General features: G+C 51.0%; 1 protein-coding gene across 1 annotated transcript in view; it reads right to left on the bottom strand.

The window, feature by feature from the left end:
• MTCL3 (MTCL family member 3) overlaps positions 1 to 17,046 on the bottom strand; it is a 162,538-nt gene that overhangs the window by 127,967 nt on the left and 17,525 nt on the right. The window contains exons 2-3 of the mRNA XM_086927014.1: positions 1,716 to 2,598; positions 105 to 329 (exon numbers count right to left, since the gene is read on the bottom strand). Of these exons, the coding sequence (XP_086783140.1) occupies positions 105 to 329; positions 1,716 to 2,504 (1,014 nt within the window). The 5' untranslated portion in view covers positions 2,505 to 2,598. The remainder of the gene's footprint in view (positions 1 to 104; positions 330 to 1,715; positions 2,599 to 17,046) is intronic.

The raw sequence follows: 17,046 nt of genomic DNA, 5'->3' as shown, positions 1-17,046 counted from the left end.
GCTACAAGCAAGTGGCGTCATTCTTGTTACAAAGATCACAATCCATGTACACTGATCACAATCCATGTATACAGCCTTGTCAGCTCAAGTGGGGGCCTTCTTACCTTGAGGTCCTGCTCGATGCTCCTGAGCAGCTCGCCGTCGATCTCCCCTGTCTGGGCGTAGCGCAGCCTCTTGCGCTCTGCCTTCCGCAGGCGGTACTGAAGGATCCGGCAGTTCTTGTTTGCTCTCTCCAGATCATGACGCATCTCTTGTAGCTGGCAGGCGTCTTCCTCGAAAAAACTGTCCCTCATCTCGTCCATTTCAGTCCTCATCTCTTCAATTTCACACTGAAGTTCGAGGGAAAAATTAATGTGAAACACAGTTGCAGAGAAAGTTGCGGAGAAACATTTGAGGTACTTGTTTACAACTCTATCAATTGTCCATACTGTAATTGATGCATATAACATTCTTCAGATTTAAAAAAATACACAAAATCTCTCAAAGGATACCTTTATTAGTCATATCCACCATTTTAGGTCGAGCCTGGGAAGCACACGTGCTGCTCTGCGAGGCATGCTGTATTTAAATATGGAGTTGAAGCACGGCCCACTCTCCTCCCATATTTTTCATTGGCCTGTGTCACTGTCCTTCGTAAATGCTGGTATCTATTTCTTTAATAGGATTGTTAGTCCCTCTTTAGTACTGCCTTGTCTTCATTTGTAACCTTCCATGAACACTGGTCTTTTACTTCTGTTGTTACACTGTATTTCTTTTTTAGTCTGCAAGCACTGTTTTCTTTAATGTGTCTCCTACTACAGGCACGACATGCTTTCCCTGCAACATTCAGTGAGCAATGTGAGCTTTCACTTTCCAAGTAGCCCGGAACAATGGTGGCCGCTTCTTTGAAATGAAATAGGTCTCGCATTTACAAGAGTTTCAGCTATTGGCACTGCAAATGACAGTGCCCTTTATTTATGTGCTAATTATCAGAACAAATAAATAAAAGGAATTGTCATTAACAATGCCAATAGCTTATACTCTCGCAAGTTCGAGACCTATTGGATTGCAAATGTTTGGTGCTACCAGCTTTCAATGCCAAATAGGCCCTTGCTCAGTTATCAGTCAGACATTTTGTAATTTAGGAGCAATGCTAAAGCGCAGAGCAAGAGGCACCAGGCAGTGCGTTGAGGGATGTCCCTCTTGCGCCACTGTACCGAATTACTGAACCAGCACGGGCCCCACTGCTGGGACATCTTGTTGCATCACCGACAGTGGACAAGTCCTCCCAGTCGCTAGCCACAGCACCGCCTGACCTTTGTGAGCAGCATCGCATTGCAGGCCTCCCCTCCCCTTTTTCGCAGACATCATTTCCCAGGGATGAAATCCTGAGTCATGAACAGACAAAAGAGCAGCTCGCAAAGCCGCGGCCTCACAAGTCGCACACCCAGTCGGCGTTTGAAGCCCCTACAGCTCCCAGGAGTTTCTCTTTCCCCAAATAAGATAGGCGTTTCTTTTTTTTTTTAACCGTACTGAACAACAGCCGGAATGATATAGGCCAGGTTAACACTTTTCTCAAATATGGCAGAATAAAAACCGTTGTGGCAAAAGCGGGGTGCACATTCTAATAAAAATATGCGCATGTAAATGGAATAGGGCTATCGGGTGAACGCGCTCCTTTCATCCATCGCATCGTGACCCTACCGGCCTCCACCGTTCACCCTGCCTCCGCTTACCTTGAGATTGTCATTTTCCTCCTGCAGCTTCTCCACTTCTTCCTGCAGCTGGAGCTCTTGCTGGCTCGGGCTGGAGGTTTCCGGCGGGGCCCCGGCGGGTGCCGCCGCGCCCTCTGGGGGCTCGGGCCCAGCTCCCTTGGGGAGCATGCCTCCGACCGCCAGCCCCTTCTTCAGGTGGAACTGTATAAGCTCAGACTGCAGACATCCCTCCTTCCAGTATCCTCCGCCCACGGCAGCCTGCTGCTGCGGGGTCCCTTTCCCCGCCGAGCCCCCCTCTCCCTGCGTCCAGGCGTTACCCCGCTGCTTCCAAGCTTTCGGAGAAGCGCCGCTCCCCGCGGCCTCGCCCTTCGCCTCCTCCACCGGTCCCTCTTGAGACTGCCCCCGTGGGTCTGGGCGGCGGGGGTCCGCCCGAGAAGGGGAGGCCACCACCGGGTCGGGGTGTGCAGGCTGCCCCTCCAGCTCTGCCCCGATGCTGCCCTGAGCTTCAGAACCACCGCGGCCCTGGACAGCTCCCTGCGTGTGGGGCGGCCTCGGACTTGCTCCTTGCTGCGGCTGGCCTGGGAGAGCGCGGCTGTGCCGGGAGGACGAGGAGAGCGCCTGCTGCTGCTTGCCTCCGCCCCGAGGGATGGTCAGGGGTCTGCTGCTTGCCGTCGCTTGCCTACGGGAAGGGCCCTCTCTGCTGCCGAGGCTGGTCTTCGCCGGTGACGAGGCTCGTTGTTTTCTGCTGCTGCTGCCCTCGGGATGCAGGCGGGGCTCGGCAGCACCGCCACCTGCAGGCGGCAGGCTCATGGTGCGGTCCAGAGCTGTGACTGATGGGCGAGGGAGGGAGGAAAGCAGGGGTCACCCATCTCACAGAGCAGCCAATCTTGCGCAGCTGGAACGTCTGCAAAAGAAAGAAAACACATTTTAGAGGCATCCCTGCCAAATATATCCTTTCTTTAAACCGAGGTCAACTCATATACCTCATTTCTATATCACATCTTTCTCACCTATTTCTGACATGACTTCATGTTCGTCTTTCGCCTTCATAAGACGCAATCGCATTGCTATCCGAAGAAAAATTCGTTTGAACACATTTATATCGCACCCTACAAGACTACGCTGCTAAATTCCTCCTACACAAACAGCCCACGTGCTGTCATCTCAGAATAATGGAATTACAGTTCGTGCGTCTATCCTGCCTTCCCCATCTTCTGATAGCTCCCTCGCTCTTGACGTGTGAGTGAGCCAACGACTCAGAAGTGAGTTTTTTAGAGCAGAACTGTTTGTGCATGAGGTGCCTGTCCAGGAATACTGCTAAGCCCAGTCAATAATAACATAGCTGCCAAGGTTTCAGATTGCTATGTGTGACATTTTCCTAATTTCAGTGTAATTATGAGTGACATTTCAATGACTATGAGTGACACTATCTCGCGAGCAAAATCAAATAATGCAGACAAGGGAAACATATAAATATCAGAAATTGCATCTATTTGAGCAATGAGAAACTCTAAGAAGATCTTAAAACATCTGCAAAGCTTCAGAAATGAAAGGGCACTACCCTAGTGCCCTGGTTTTGGGGGGGGGTGGGGAGTGTTTTCTACTTATTCACTGTGTCTCACCTTGGTCTGTTTTTTATCTTTTTGCATTTTGGTACGGATAATAACAAACATCACAATGCAGAGAAAATTCAAAGCCACGGTGAAACACTTATAACCAACAATAAATATTTAGCGGTCTCTTGTGCACTGTTTCTCCCACAACAGACATTCGATGAAGTGAGTATATTTTATTGGAGAGCTACACATAATTTCTGGGTACCACCGTTAGATTCCTAGTGGCAGCTCCTAGATTATGGAATTCCCTGCCAGCTTCTATCAAAGACAGTTCGTCCTTGATGCATTTCCGTAGAAAGATAAAGACCTGGCTGTTTGATCAGGAATAGTTATCGGCCCAGCCTTGGGAATACATGCACAGTTTCTAGCGCCGAGACGCCCACGGGCAATTGTTCGCGCTGTACAAATTACAAAAATAAATAAATAAATAAATATAAACAGATGTTTTAATTCAAACAGGCATGTCAAACGTCCATTGCAAACTAAAAAGACCCCCGGGCCTGCAAATGTGCACTTGTCCCTACTTATGTAGCACAAACACACCCTCATTAGTCTTAGTCTTGAGCTAGACTACCCTACCCCATATAGCTTTTTAGGAGTTCCATACCTTACAAAATTCAATTTTTCTTTAGCCATCACTTTTTACGTTTGTACATTTCGAAACTCATTGCCGGCAGTGTCTCGCGTCATCACTAACACTAACCCTGCCTGCACTCACACCATCAAGGATTGCCATCCCGCCTGCACAAATGGCCTAGACCTCTATACCTCGCCTGTCGCGCTTCCCACCCCCAGAATGGATCTCCATCCTCCTATGCTATCCCAGTCTGAACAACCTTCATGTGCCCTCGCTGGTATGGGGATACCTCCTCTTCTTGGGCAATGCCCAGTCTGCCTCTTCTCTGCCACCAGCCTCCTTCCAGTCTGTGTAGGTGCCACAAAGGGTGGGGAACCCCACTGCTGATCAGCTAATTGTAGCTGCCATCACTTCCTTGTGTTCACCCACTCTCAATTCACCCCTCCCTGGAACCTCGATAGCCCATACTTCATATTTGGCCCTCCTTCACCTTGGAAAGGTTTTCCGAGTCAGTGAAGAACTGTGTATGGTGCCCTACCTTTCTAGAGCCCTCTCGTGCAGGTTCTGTTCTGTGGAGAGTTGCTCTGTACACAGGATGCACCTTCTGTAGAGGTGCCCTAGCTGTAGAGGTGCCCTAGCTGTAGAGAGGCGCTGTGCACAGATGGTGTGCCACCTGTGAATAAGTGCTGTGTACAGAGCATGCTTTTATGCAGATGACTGCAATGTCCAAGATTCCATCTGGAAATTCGATTTGTACAATGTGTCCCCACCTATGAATTACAAAAGGTCCCCGGGAACTCGTTACAAAGAGAATGTTCCTCACTTTCCCTTTATAAAGGGTGCTGTGGACATACAGTGTCCATCAACAGAGGAGCGTTCTCTATACGCAAGGTGTCAATCTGAAAAAAACATGCATACAGAGGCAATGTGTGCAGAGCTCAGCTGTTCACCTCCAAAGGAGTGATGGGTGCACACGCGCCACCTATGGATACATAATGCCCACCTTCAGATAAGTGCAGGTTCAATAGACGCATACAGCTCACATCCCTACCTGGAAATAAGGTTGGATACTCAGTGCGCCATCTGGAGAGAACCTCTGTAGGTGTCTGCAGTGGTTTCAAGCAAAAGCCACCCAGTCTAGCACAGGTAAACGCCAGAACCACTATAATGGCCATGTGACCCTACGGCGCGGCACAGACAGTGACATAATCTCAAAAGCAGACATCGATTTGGGATAAAGTGCGTGAAACCCCGATGCAGCACAGTCACATACCACTGGTTCTACCAGACACAGCCCTCACTACTGTACTGGTGAAGATGACCCTTCTGCAACCGTTTCCACAAATTCGGCAACAGCATTTCACCACGTGTGGCACTTATGTGCATGCCCTTACTGGAAAATGCACCAATTTCCCCTTACCTGAAACTTCCAAGAATCCCTTGAAGCACAATTCCTGACGGTCAACCCCAATCCTCTCTGCTTGTTCTGTTCTTATTCTGCCCCCATACTTTGCGCCGGCGTGACTCTCTAGTACCAGTGAGGACCGTCCCTCTCACCGGACCGCGGTCTCATGATCGCATGATGCAGCAGGACCCTCTCCCTCACCCATTTCCCTCGAGTCGACCGGCCTGGGCTGCTCTGAAAAAAAATTGCTGGTAGGCGGCATGGCCAATAATTTAGTTCCGGGAGTCAGCCGGACCGAGCTGTTCTGAAATAAAATTGCCGGCGGGCAGCATGGCTAATAATTTAGTTCCTGGGCCTGTCCGGCCCCAGCGTGGGGGCCAGTGGCTGAAGGGCAGGACAGGTCTGAGGTGCGAACAGTGATGTGCGAGCGAGTGGCCAGGCTCGCAATACAGTCAGGCTGTGCAAGATGACGACGAGCCAGTTAGTAACAGAGAGGCCTCATCAAAAATAACTCAGCGCGATGCTAGCAGGACGTGACGTCACATCCTTGCGGCGCTACTGCCAGTCTGAGACTGTCACTCAGCCCCGCGGCACTGCAGAAATCAGATAGATACATTGTTGTAGCAGCACTGACTGACTGCTACTTTGAGGCGAAGTGAGCCTGCTCAGCTGCTGGAACTGCCCGCAGCCTGTGGGAGCAGCCAGCGCAGGCACTGGAGGGGGCAGCAGCTGCCACGCCTTTGTTTGTAGTGTGCTTTCTGTGAAAGCTGAAACTACGGCATTATGCGTGACAATGCATTTCAATGCGATGATGCGGAGCACCACACTGAAATGCGTTAGTCTAACGCCTAATGCGTGATACTTGGCAGGACTGTGTCCTGCTAACATCGCTCAGAGTTATTTTTGATGAGGCCTCTCTGTTACTAACTGGCTTGTAAGGTATTGAACTCCTAAAAAGCTATATGAGGTAGGGTAGTCTAGCTAAAAACGAAGACTAATGAGGGTGTGTTCGTGCTACATAAGTAGGGACAAGTGCACCTTTTTTAGGCCCGGGTATCTTTTTAGTTTGCAATGGACGTTTGACATGCCGGTTTGAATTAAAACATCAGTTTATAAATCTAACAGTGGTACCCAGAAATTATGTGTAGCTCTTCAATAAAATATACTCACTTCATCGAATGTCTGTTGTGGGAGAAACAGTGCACAAGAGATTGCTATATATTCATTGTCGGCTATGAGTGATTCACCCTGGCTTTGAATTTTCTTTGCATTGTGATTTATCCGTACCAAAATGCAAAAAGGAAAAATACAGACCAAGGTGAGACACAGTGAATAAGTACAAAACACTCCCCCCCCCGCCCCAATACCAGGGCACTAGGGTAGTGCCCTTTTATTTCTGAAGCTTTGCAGATGTTTTAAGATCTTCTTAGAGTTTCTCATTGCTCAAATGGGTGCAATTTCTGATATTCAATCAATCAATCAATCAAAGACATTTATAGAGCGCACTACTTACCCATAGGGTCTCAAGGCGCTTAGGGGGGGGGGTGCCGTTACTGCTCGAACAGCCAGGTCTTGAGCTTCTTCCTGAAGGAGAGGTGGTCTTGGGTCAGGCGCAGGTCGGTCGGGAGGGAGTTCCAGGTCTTGGCGGCCAGGTAGGAGAAGGACCTTCCTCCTGTTGTCGCTCTACGGATGCGTGGGACGGCGGCGAGGGCGTGGCTGGCTGATCGGAGGTGGCGTTTGGGAGCGTAGAAGTTGATTCGGTTGTTGAGGTAGCTCGGGCCTTGATCGTGTAGGGCTTTGTGTGCGTGGGTGAGGAGACGGAAGGTGATTCTTTTGTTGACGGGGAGCCAGTGCAGGTCTCTCAGGTGTCTGGAGATGTGGCTGTTACGTGGGATGTCGAGGATGAGTCTGGCCGAGGCGTTCTGGATCCGCTGAAGTCTCTTCTGGAGCTTGGCGGTGGTTCCGGCGTAGAGGGCGTTTCCCATGTCTGCACTGTTTGATTTTGCTCCCGAGAAAGTGTCACTCATAGTCGTTGAAATGTCACTCATAATTACACTGAAATTATGAAAATGTCACACATAGCAATCTGAAACCGAGGCAGCTATAGTGATGTTGAATCCTGTTGCTGAAGTTTTGAGATGAGCATGGTCAATACACTCGTCGACACTAGTCTATAAGAACGGCGTTGAAAACAAGTTTTCCAAGTTGAGACTTTCATACCAGATGGTGATGAGTGTGGTCTCTGAAATGCTTTCTGTGTAACCCCTAACAATGATTAACGATGGGTAGTCATTAAAGAATTGTTGATGAATAAAAAATCTGTTTCGAGAACATATGTCTAGTGGGTTCCATAGTTGTCATGGACGTGTTTCCTTAAGAGTGGTATGCAGGTTCCTCTTTATTTTTTAAAGGCCAGTGCTGACATATTTGAAAGAGTGAAGAGTTTTATGCAGGTGATAGGTGTGAGAAGTTGGCCCGATATGCAACGTTCGCTATTCTAGCGACCGCTATGTATCGTTCCAACGACCCTTATGGTGTTTGGTTGTAAGTCAACCTATAGACCAGCTATCCTAGTAGCGTGGATACGAGCAGTCTAAGGCTAAAGACTCGAGAGGGCGCGTTAAGCCAGCTGTTTTACCATCACATACCCCTTGAACACCCAGTGAAAGGACACCACACAAGTGTTATGAAAATAAACAGTATATTTATTAAGAATCACAACAGCCCTGTACTCTTTATGAGGACAGGGTACTAAGCACAAACCAAATCTCTTAGGAAAATACTTCAAGTGCACAATTAAAACAAGTGTCCGAGGACACGGAAAGTTTAAGGTCTCGGGCGGACCCGATAAGGCAAGTCGGAAGCGAGGGACTCGGGACCCTAGAGTAAAGAGGCTATGCAGGCACCGAAATGCCGAGTTACCTAGCCACGAGGGCTGCGGCTGCACAAGTCTTACAGGCGTCGGGGTCTTCGCTGACGAGCCAGGAGCCGGAAGAAAAGGAGTTGCTGGCCGGCGACCAGTGATGAATAGTTCGTAGAGATCCAAGCCTGGATCAGAGATTGATGATACCTGAAAGCAGAGGGGACCAAGTTCGTACTACTAGCCAGTAGTCAGAGGGTACCAGGAAGGCACCGGTTGGCCGTCACCTCGACTAGGTGAGTGGGCGACACTAGGCTCTGCAGTCTCACGGACCAGGAGGCGTTGTCGGCGACCACGGTGGAGGTGCGAGCTGTCCCACGAAGGATGATGCTGTCGGCGTCGCTGGGCCCAGGATGGGGCAACAAGCCTTGGCAGATCTCAGGGCCACGTGGTGGGCCTAAGATGGCGTCTTGAGTGGACCAGGAGGGCCCGGGGTGCTTCTCGCAAAGATGGAAGCAAGGGCCAGTCTGGAGCAACCAGACTAGCAGTGTTGATTGTCGGATGTCGTCACAGAAGGGCACAAGCCAGCGGCTAGTGACCAGACAACGTGCTGAGCAGCGAGCAGAAGGGCCCCACGCAGATCGTGGAGATGCTGGGAGACTGCACTTCGGTGCTGGAGCGGCTCAGGGTCGGGGCTTCTCGGACCCCAGAGCACTCACCAGAGAATTGCTTCGATGGTCGTGCTGGTTAAGAGCGTGCAGGTTCTGATGATGGCCGGTCCCTCGAGGTCTCGTCGCACCCACAGATCACAGCTGAGCTGATGACGTGGGTAGAGGTCAGAGGTGCCAGGGAAGCCGGTTCTCGTCGAGCTGGGCCGTCGGATTCCTTGAGGAAGGACTTACAGCAAACCGCAGAGTTCTTAGATGGTGCCCGCTGATGCAGGGTGACTACTCCTTAGTCACAAGGGAGAAATCTTGAGAAGAGTCTTGAGTGTCCTTTCGTAGAAAGTAGTTCTTGATTCAAAGATGATCTAATTTGGAAGGGTCCCCGCTCCGGCCTTTATTCTAAAGAAAGGGGTGGGTACATGACTAGGTCCTGCCCTAAGGGTGGGACCAGGAAGGGGGGTAGTTACACCCCTCTCCCCCTGCCGGACTTTCCCCAGGCCAGGGCTGGCGCCCCTGGAACTGGTTCTGACCGGCAGATGCGTAGTGAGCACCGGGGTGCCACTCCGCAGTCACCTTCTCGCAAAATCCCTACCTACCCAGAATACACAAACCCTGTCTGGGACGGTGTGAACACCGCCCTCGACAGGAAACCCTTTGTCCAAGCTCTCCTCGCTGGAAGGACTCCCAGCAGCAGGAGGTCAGACTCGTGTCTGTGGTGGCAGCATCCATTTTGTGGAGCTGAGGCTTTAGTTAACTTTAACCGGGGTTCACAGTTACGTACATGTCGTGTCCCTCTAGAAGGGCGGAATGCTAACCTCGTCGCCAGAATTGGTGAGGGGGCAGCATCCCGATTCGTATGACACCTTACTCGACATGCCTTGATAACGCGACACCGAAGTTACCGATGTGGTACGCGTTATCATGGAACAGCCATTGGGTCTTGATTCCGCAAGCTGCAACCGGCTCGGCTCGGGCCAGAACCTAGTTCACACGAGCCCACGCACTCTGCCTTCAGGATTGTCAAGGCCTGCCATAGGAGTGACTGATAGGAACTCGGGTGTCCATTGTATGGTTAGATATAGAGCTACTATACCTAAAGCAAAGGGTGATTACACGACTTTGCCCCAGCTGTCATGCAGCCAGTTGTGTCAAATTTAGGAGGCCAGCCAGGGGTGGCATAATACATGCTGCAGCCCCTGGCGGCCCTGGGTACACCTATGCCCTGCGTTACGGGGTCTGATAAGGTGGCCCAGTACCAATTGGTAAATGCACCTAGGGTACATATCGTAATTTAGAAAGAGAACAGCCAGGCTGTGGGTCTGATTGGCAGGCCCACAGCCAGAGAAAGTCGTAAACCAGTGAAACAAAAGCAAAAAATCTGGGTGATCATAGGATTGCAGACCCTACTCTCCTACATGACCCCCCCCAAACGTCGGAACAATAAGCTAACCTTGACCAGGTGAGTCTTCTTGTTCTAAGTGGAAATATCTGGAGAGCCCATCGGCATTGCCATGATCCGTACCAGGTCTATGTTCCACTGTAAAGTCCATCCCCTGTAGGGAAATGGACCACCTAAGCAGTTTGGGGTTTTCACCCTTCATCTGATTTAGCCATAAGAGGGGCTTATGGTCGGTCTGAATCTTGAAGTGAGTGCCAAACAAGTATGGCCTCAGCTTCTTCAGGGCCCAAACCACAGCAAAGGCCTCCCTCTCAATAGCTGACCAATTCTTCTCTCTAGGGGTCAGCCTTCTGCTTATAAAAGCAATGGGCTGGTCTTGACCATCAAAATTCAGCTGAGAAAGAACAGCTCCCACACCCAACTCAGAAGCATCTGTTTGGACAATGAATGGTTTGGAGTAGTCCGGACTCTTGAGGATAGGCGCCGTGCACATTGCCTGCTTTAGGTCATCGAATGCTTTTTGACAGCTCGCTGTCCACTGAACCTTTTTTGGCATTTTCTTACTTGTCAGTTCATTTAATGGTGTCACGATGGAACCATAGTTCCTGACAAACTTCCTATAGTAACCAGTCAGGCCCAAGAAAGCTCGAACCTGAGTCTGGGTGGTTGGAGGAGCCCAGTCCCTGATTGACTGTATCTTGCTCTCCAGTGGCTGAACCTGGCCTCCACCTACAAGGTGGCCCAGGTATACAACCTGTGTCTGCCCTATCTGGCACTTGGTGGCCTTGATAGTGAGGCCTGCTGCTTGCAGAGCCTCTAACGCTTTCCGCAGGTGGACCAGGTGATCCTCCCAGGTGGAGCTAAAGACAGCAATATCGTCAAGATACGCCGCACAGAAGTCATCCAGCCCAGTAAGGACTTGGTTCACCAACCTTTGGAAGGTGGCAGGTGCATTTTTCAGACCAAAGGGCATCACCACGAACTGATAATGCCCACCAGGGGTTGAAAATGCGGTTTTAGGCTTGGCGTCCTCAGCTAACCTGATTTGCCAATACCCAGCTGTCAGGTCAAACGTACTTAAGTAGTTGGCCGAAGCCAATCTATCGATAAGCTCGTCTGCCCTTGGTATTGGGTGGGCGTCAGTCTTAGTGACTGCATTGAGACCCCTGTAGTCTACGCAGAACCTCATCTCTTTCTTACCGCCCGGGGTGTGAGGTTTCGGCACTAGAACTACGGGACTAGCCCAAGGGCTATCCGAGGGTTCAATGACTCCCAGCTCCAACATTTTCTGCACTTCACTCTTGATGCAGTCTCTAACGTGATCAGGCTGCCGGTAGATTTTACTCTTAACGGGCAAGCTGTCACCAGTGTCAACCTCATGGGTGCACCAATCGGTCTGACTGGGTGTTAGAGAAAACATATGTCTGAACGACTGAAGAACCTGTTTACAGTCGCTCTGTTGATGTTCGGAGAGGCTGCCACAAAAGACAACACCATCTACCGATCCATCGTCAGGATTCTGAGTGAGCAGGTCGGGGAGAGGGTCACTCTCCTCCTCCTGTCCCTAATCTAGGGCCATGAGCAAACTCATGTCCTTCCTGTCGACATATGCCTTGAGCCTGTTGACATGAAGCACCCTGTGGGGGCTCCGGGGAGTTCCCAGGTCGACCAGGTAGGTGACCTCTCCCTTTTTCTCCAGGATGGTGTAGGGCCCGGACCATTTGTCCTTGAGTGCTGCTGGGGCCACTGGCTCCAACACCCACACCTTCTGTCCGGGCTGGTAAACAGTCAAGACAGCCTTTTGGTCATGCCAAGCTTTTTGGAGTTCTTGGCTGGCCTTAAGGTTTTCAGATGCCTTCTCCATGTATTCAGCCATCCGCGAGCGGAGGCCAAGCACATAGTCCACTATGTTGGCTGCAGGCTTTTTGAGAGGTCTCTCCCATCCTTCCTTCACCAAACATAGGGGTCCTCTCACAGGATGCCCGTACAAAAGTTCAAAAGGGCTGTAGCCAACCCCCTTCTGTGGGACTTCTCTGTAAGCGAATAAAAGGCAGGGGATCAGGACGTCCCATCTACGCCGAAGCTTTTCAGGTAGTCCATGAATCATCCCTTTAAGGGTCCTGTTGAATCTCTCAACAAGCCCATTGCATTGTGGATGATAGGGTGTAGTGAACTTGTAGTTGACACCACATTCCTTCCACATAGCAGTTAAGTAGCTCGACATAAAGTTTGCACCTCTGTCGGAGACGACCTCCTTAGGGAAGCCCACTCTGGAGAATACTCCAACTAGGGCTCTTGCCACAACAGGTGCTGTAGTGGTCCTAAGGGGAATAGCTTCAGGATACCTGGTGGCATGATCCACTACCACCAGTATAAACTTGTGCCCTGATGCTGTTGGTGGTTCCATGGGACCGACGATGTCGATCCCCACCCGTTCAAAGGGCACCCCCACCACAGGCATTGGTATAAGGGGGGCCTTTGTCGTGCCACCTGACTTACCACTGGCTTGGCAAGTGACACAGGAGCGGCAAAACTCCTTGGTATCTTCGTTCATATGAGGCCAGTGAAAGTGTGAGACCAGCCTGTCTCACGTTTTCGTCTGGCCTAAGTGACCTGCTAAGGGAATCTCGTGGGCCAAGGTAAGTAGGAAACCACGCTGAGACAAGGGTACAATCAGCCTCCTGGTCATGCCAGGCTTGGGGTCTCTTGACTCAGTGTACAGGAGTCCATCTTCCCAGTATACCTTGTGGGTACCTGTGGCGTTCCCAGCAGCCTCAGCAGCAGCCTGCTGTCTGAGGGGTTCAAGAGAAGGGCAGTCTAACTGGTCCTTCCCCAGGTCTTCCCTTGAGGGTCCCCCTGAACCCAAGAATTCAACTTGATCAAGTTCGAACTCCCTAGGCTCAGTTTCCCTCAATTCCTGTAGGTCAGCCTCCTCTGAGACTTGATCCACGACCTGGGGCAAGGGGGAAGGCGCAGCCTTAACCCTACCGCTCTTTTTCTTGGGAGGTGTCTGGTCCGTTGTTCCAGGATCCAGCACCTGTTCAGTGGGGCATTTCCTGACCTGTGACCTGGTCACAGCGAACACATGTGCTGGCAAGCCTAACATTTCCATGTGAGTCCGGTGCTCCACTTCTGACCATTGTGATGACTCCAAATCATTGCCCAACAAACAATCCACTGGGAGGTCTGAACTAACTACAACCTTCTTTTGGCCAGTTACCCCTCCCCAGGAGAAAGCTACAATTGCCATACTGTGATTGGTAGTGACATTGCTTGCATTGGTCACCAGGAATTCCGTACCTGGCATGATCTGTCCAGGGTCCACAAAGTTAGGCGTCACCATGGTGACGCTGGCACAAGTGTCCCTATAGGCCTGAGCCATCTTACCATTTATGAAAGGCGTCTGTCGGTATTTGCCCAAAGTATTGGGACTTACGTCAGGGGACACGTCCACGTCCCCTGTACTGACAAGGACAGCCTGAGTGAGTGTGCCAACTAAGTTGTCACGCCCCTCAGAACCCAGGGTTAACCCTACTAAACCCTTGGGAGGTGCACTACCACTGCTGGCTGTACTAGGGGGCACAGGTGCCTTAGGGGCTGCAGTGGCAGGAGCCTGCCCTCCTCCTTTCTTGGTGCACTCACTAAACCAGTGAGATTTACTTTTGCAGTACTGGCACCATCTTTTGGATTGGCCTTCTTTCTTCTTTTGGGGAGCCTGACCCCCACCCTCTTTGGGTTGTTGGGGACCTGTCGAAGACTTCTGGTCATTTTGTTCCCCCTTAGAATCTTTACCCTTCTGGTCTGCTTTCTTCTGACCACCTTGATTCTGGCCCTGGTTCTGTTTAACTCTTGTACGAACCCATCTGTCTGCCTTCTTTCCCAATTCTTGGGGAGAGGTCAGATCCGAGTCGACAAGATGCTGATGCAACAACTGGTTCTGACAATTGTTTAAAATTTGTTCTCTCATCATCAAATTATACAATCCTTTGTAATCAGTAACCTTACTGCCCAGCAACCAGCCCTCAAAAGCCTTAGTGGCACAATCGACAAAGTCAGACCAATCTTGAGACAGCGTTTTCTGGGTATCCCTGAACAGCACCCTGTACTGCTCAGTGGTTAGGCCGAACCCTTCAACGAGTGTATTTTTCAAGACTTGGTAATCGTTAGCGTCCTCTACCCTTGTGGTGAGGAGCTTGTCTCTTCCTTTTCCTTCAAAGGAGAGCCACAAGATAGCTGCCCACTGACTCTGGGGAACACCCTGCACAGTGCAGGCCCTCTCCAAAGCAGTAATCCATTTGTGGATGTCGTCCCCTTGTTTAAAGGGGGGCACTATCTTACCAAGGTGTTTCGTATCGAAACTCTTTTCCCTATTGCTAGGTACATTGCTGCCACCAGTGGGGACTACCCCACTTAACTGTTGCTCTCTAGCAAAGGCAAGCCTTTCTTTGGCCAGGGCAAGTTCTTCCCTTTCAATCCTCAGATTAGCTGCCCTTTCCTTAGCTTCGTACACTCTCCTCTGAGGGGACGTCATCCCTCTTTGAGAAGAGTTGTGAGAGCCATTGGTTTGAAGGGATCTGCCAGAGTCTCTTGACAGAGATCGGGCTCGTCCATTCCCAATGTTAAGCTGACCTGATAGTGGCCCCAGGGGTCCCCCAGTACCACTGTCATGCTTGCTTAAGTTGGACCTGCTTAGTCTAACGACTTCTACCTGTCCCTTATCTGCCTCATCCCCAGAGGGATCCTCATCCTCATCATCCTCCACATCTTCGTTCTCAGTTGCGAGGTGGATGAGGTCAGGATCGTCTCTGGTTCCCTCGAGGGGAGGCATGTCTCCTTCTGGATTAGAAGAGCTGGGAAGGATCTCAGCTTTTCTGGCATCATAAGTCTCCAAGAGACCAATCAGAAAGGACGTGGTGGGGTTAGACCCCTGCTTGATCTTCCGGGAGTGACACACCTGTCTTAACTCCTTGAAGCTCAGCACAGTATATCTCGAAGGGATGACCTGTGGAGGGTCAACTGACACAAGGGGCGACTCAGAGTTTCCTCCTTTGTCCGACATACTGTTTCTAGTGTGGTGTAAGTGATGCACCTACCTACACTATGTGTTTACCTACTGTTCCCTTGCTAAGAGTTGCAGCCAAGGTGTGCTAAGCCTTGAGGAGCTGCAACAGCTGGTTCAGTAGAACTCAGAGTATTCTAAGCTTTAGTTATATGTACTAACAGTACTTATGTGATCTTTCAACAAGATATTCTTAGGATACGTGTGGTAAAACAACAGCAAGCTCAAATCCCAACCGCTGCTCACCAATGTGAGAAGTTGGCCCGATATGCAACGTTCGCTATTCTAGCGACCGCTATGTATCGTTCCAACGACCCTTATGGTGTTTGGTTGTAAGTCAACCTATAGACCAGCTATCCTAGTAGCGTGGATACGAGCAGTCTAAGGCTAAAGACTCGAGAGGGCGCGTTAAGCCAGCTGTTTTACCATCACATACCCCTTGAACACCCAGTGAAAGGACACCACACAAGTGTTATGAAAATAAACAGTATATTTATTAAGAATCACAACAGCCCTGTACTCTTTATGAGGACAGGGTACTAAGCACAAACCAAATCTCTTAGGAAAATACTTCAAGTGCACAATTAAAACAAGTGTCCGAGGACACGGAAAGTTTAAGGTCTCGGGCGGACCCGATAAGGCAAGTCGGAAGCGAGGGACTCGGGACCCTAGAGTAAAGAGGCTATGCAGGCACCGAAATGCCGAGTTACCTAGCCACGAGGGCTGCGGCTGCACAAGTCTTACAGGCGTCGGGGTCTTCGCTGACGAGCCAGGAGCCGGAAGAAAAGGAGTTGCTGGCCGGCGACCAGTGATGAATAGTTCGTAGAGATCCAAGCCTGGATCAGAGATTGATGATACCTGAAAGCAGAGGGGACCAAGTTCGTACTACTAGCCAGTAGTCAGAGGGTACCAGGAAGGCACCGGTTGGCCGTCACCTCGACTAGGTGAGTGGGCGACGCTAGGCTCTGCAGTCTCACGGACCAGGAGGCGTTGTCGGCGACCACGGTGGAGGTACGAGCTGTCCCACGAAGGATGATGCTGTCGGCGTCGCTGGGCCCAGGATGGGGCAACAAGCCTTGGCAGATCTCAGGGCCACGTGGTGGGCCTAAGATGGCGTCTTGAGTGGACCAGGAGGGCCCGGGGTGCTTCTCGCAAAGATGGAAGCAAGGGCCAGTCTGGAGCAACCAGACTAGCAGTGTTGATTGTCGGATGTCGTCACAGAAGGGCACAAGCCAGCGGCTAGTGACCAGACAACGTGCTGAGCAGCGAGCAGAAGGGCCCCACGCAGATCGTGGAGATGCTGGGAGACTGCACTTCGGTGCTGGAGCGGCTCAGGGTCGGGGCTTCTCGGACCCCAGAGCACTCACCAGAGAATTGCTTCGATGGTCGTGCTGGTTAAGAGCGTGCAGGTTCTGATGATGGCCGGTCCCTCGAGGTCTCGTCGCACCCACAGATCACAGCTGAGCTGATGACGTGGGTAGAGGTCAGAGGTGCCAGGGAAGCCGGTTCTCGTCGAGCTGGGCCGTCGGATTCCTTGAGGAAGGACTTACAGCAAACCGCAGAGTTCTTAGATGGTGCCCGCTGATGCAGGGTGACTACTCCTTAGTCACAAGGGAGAAATCTTGAGAAGAGTCTTGAGTGTCCTTTCGTAGAAAGTAGTTCTTGATTCAAAGATGATCTAATTTGGAAGGGTCCCCGCTCCGGCCTTTATTCTAAAGAAAGGGGTGAGTACATGACTAGGTCCTGCCCTAAGGGTGGGACCAGGAAGGGG

Source organism: Lissotriton vulgaris, chromosome 6, assembly GCF_964263255.1.
Source record: "Lissotriton vulgaris chromosome 6, aLisVul1.2, whole genome shotgun sequence".
NCBI classification, from domain to species: domain Eukaryota; kingdom Metazoa; phylum Chordata; class Amphibia; order Caudata; family Salamandridae; genus Lissotriton; species Lissotriton vulgaris.
This window is presented reverse-complemented; position numbering and strand designations above follow the sequence as displayed.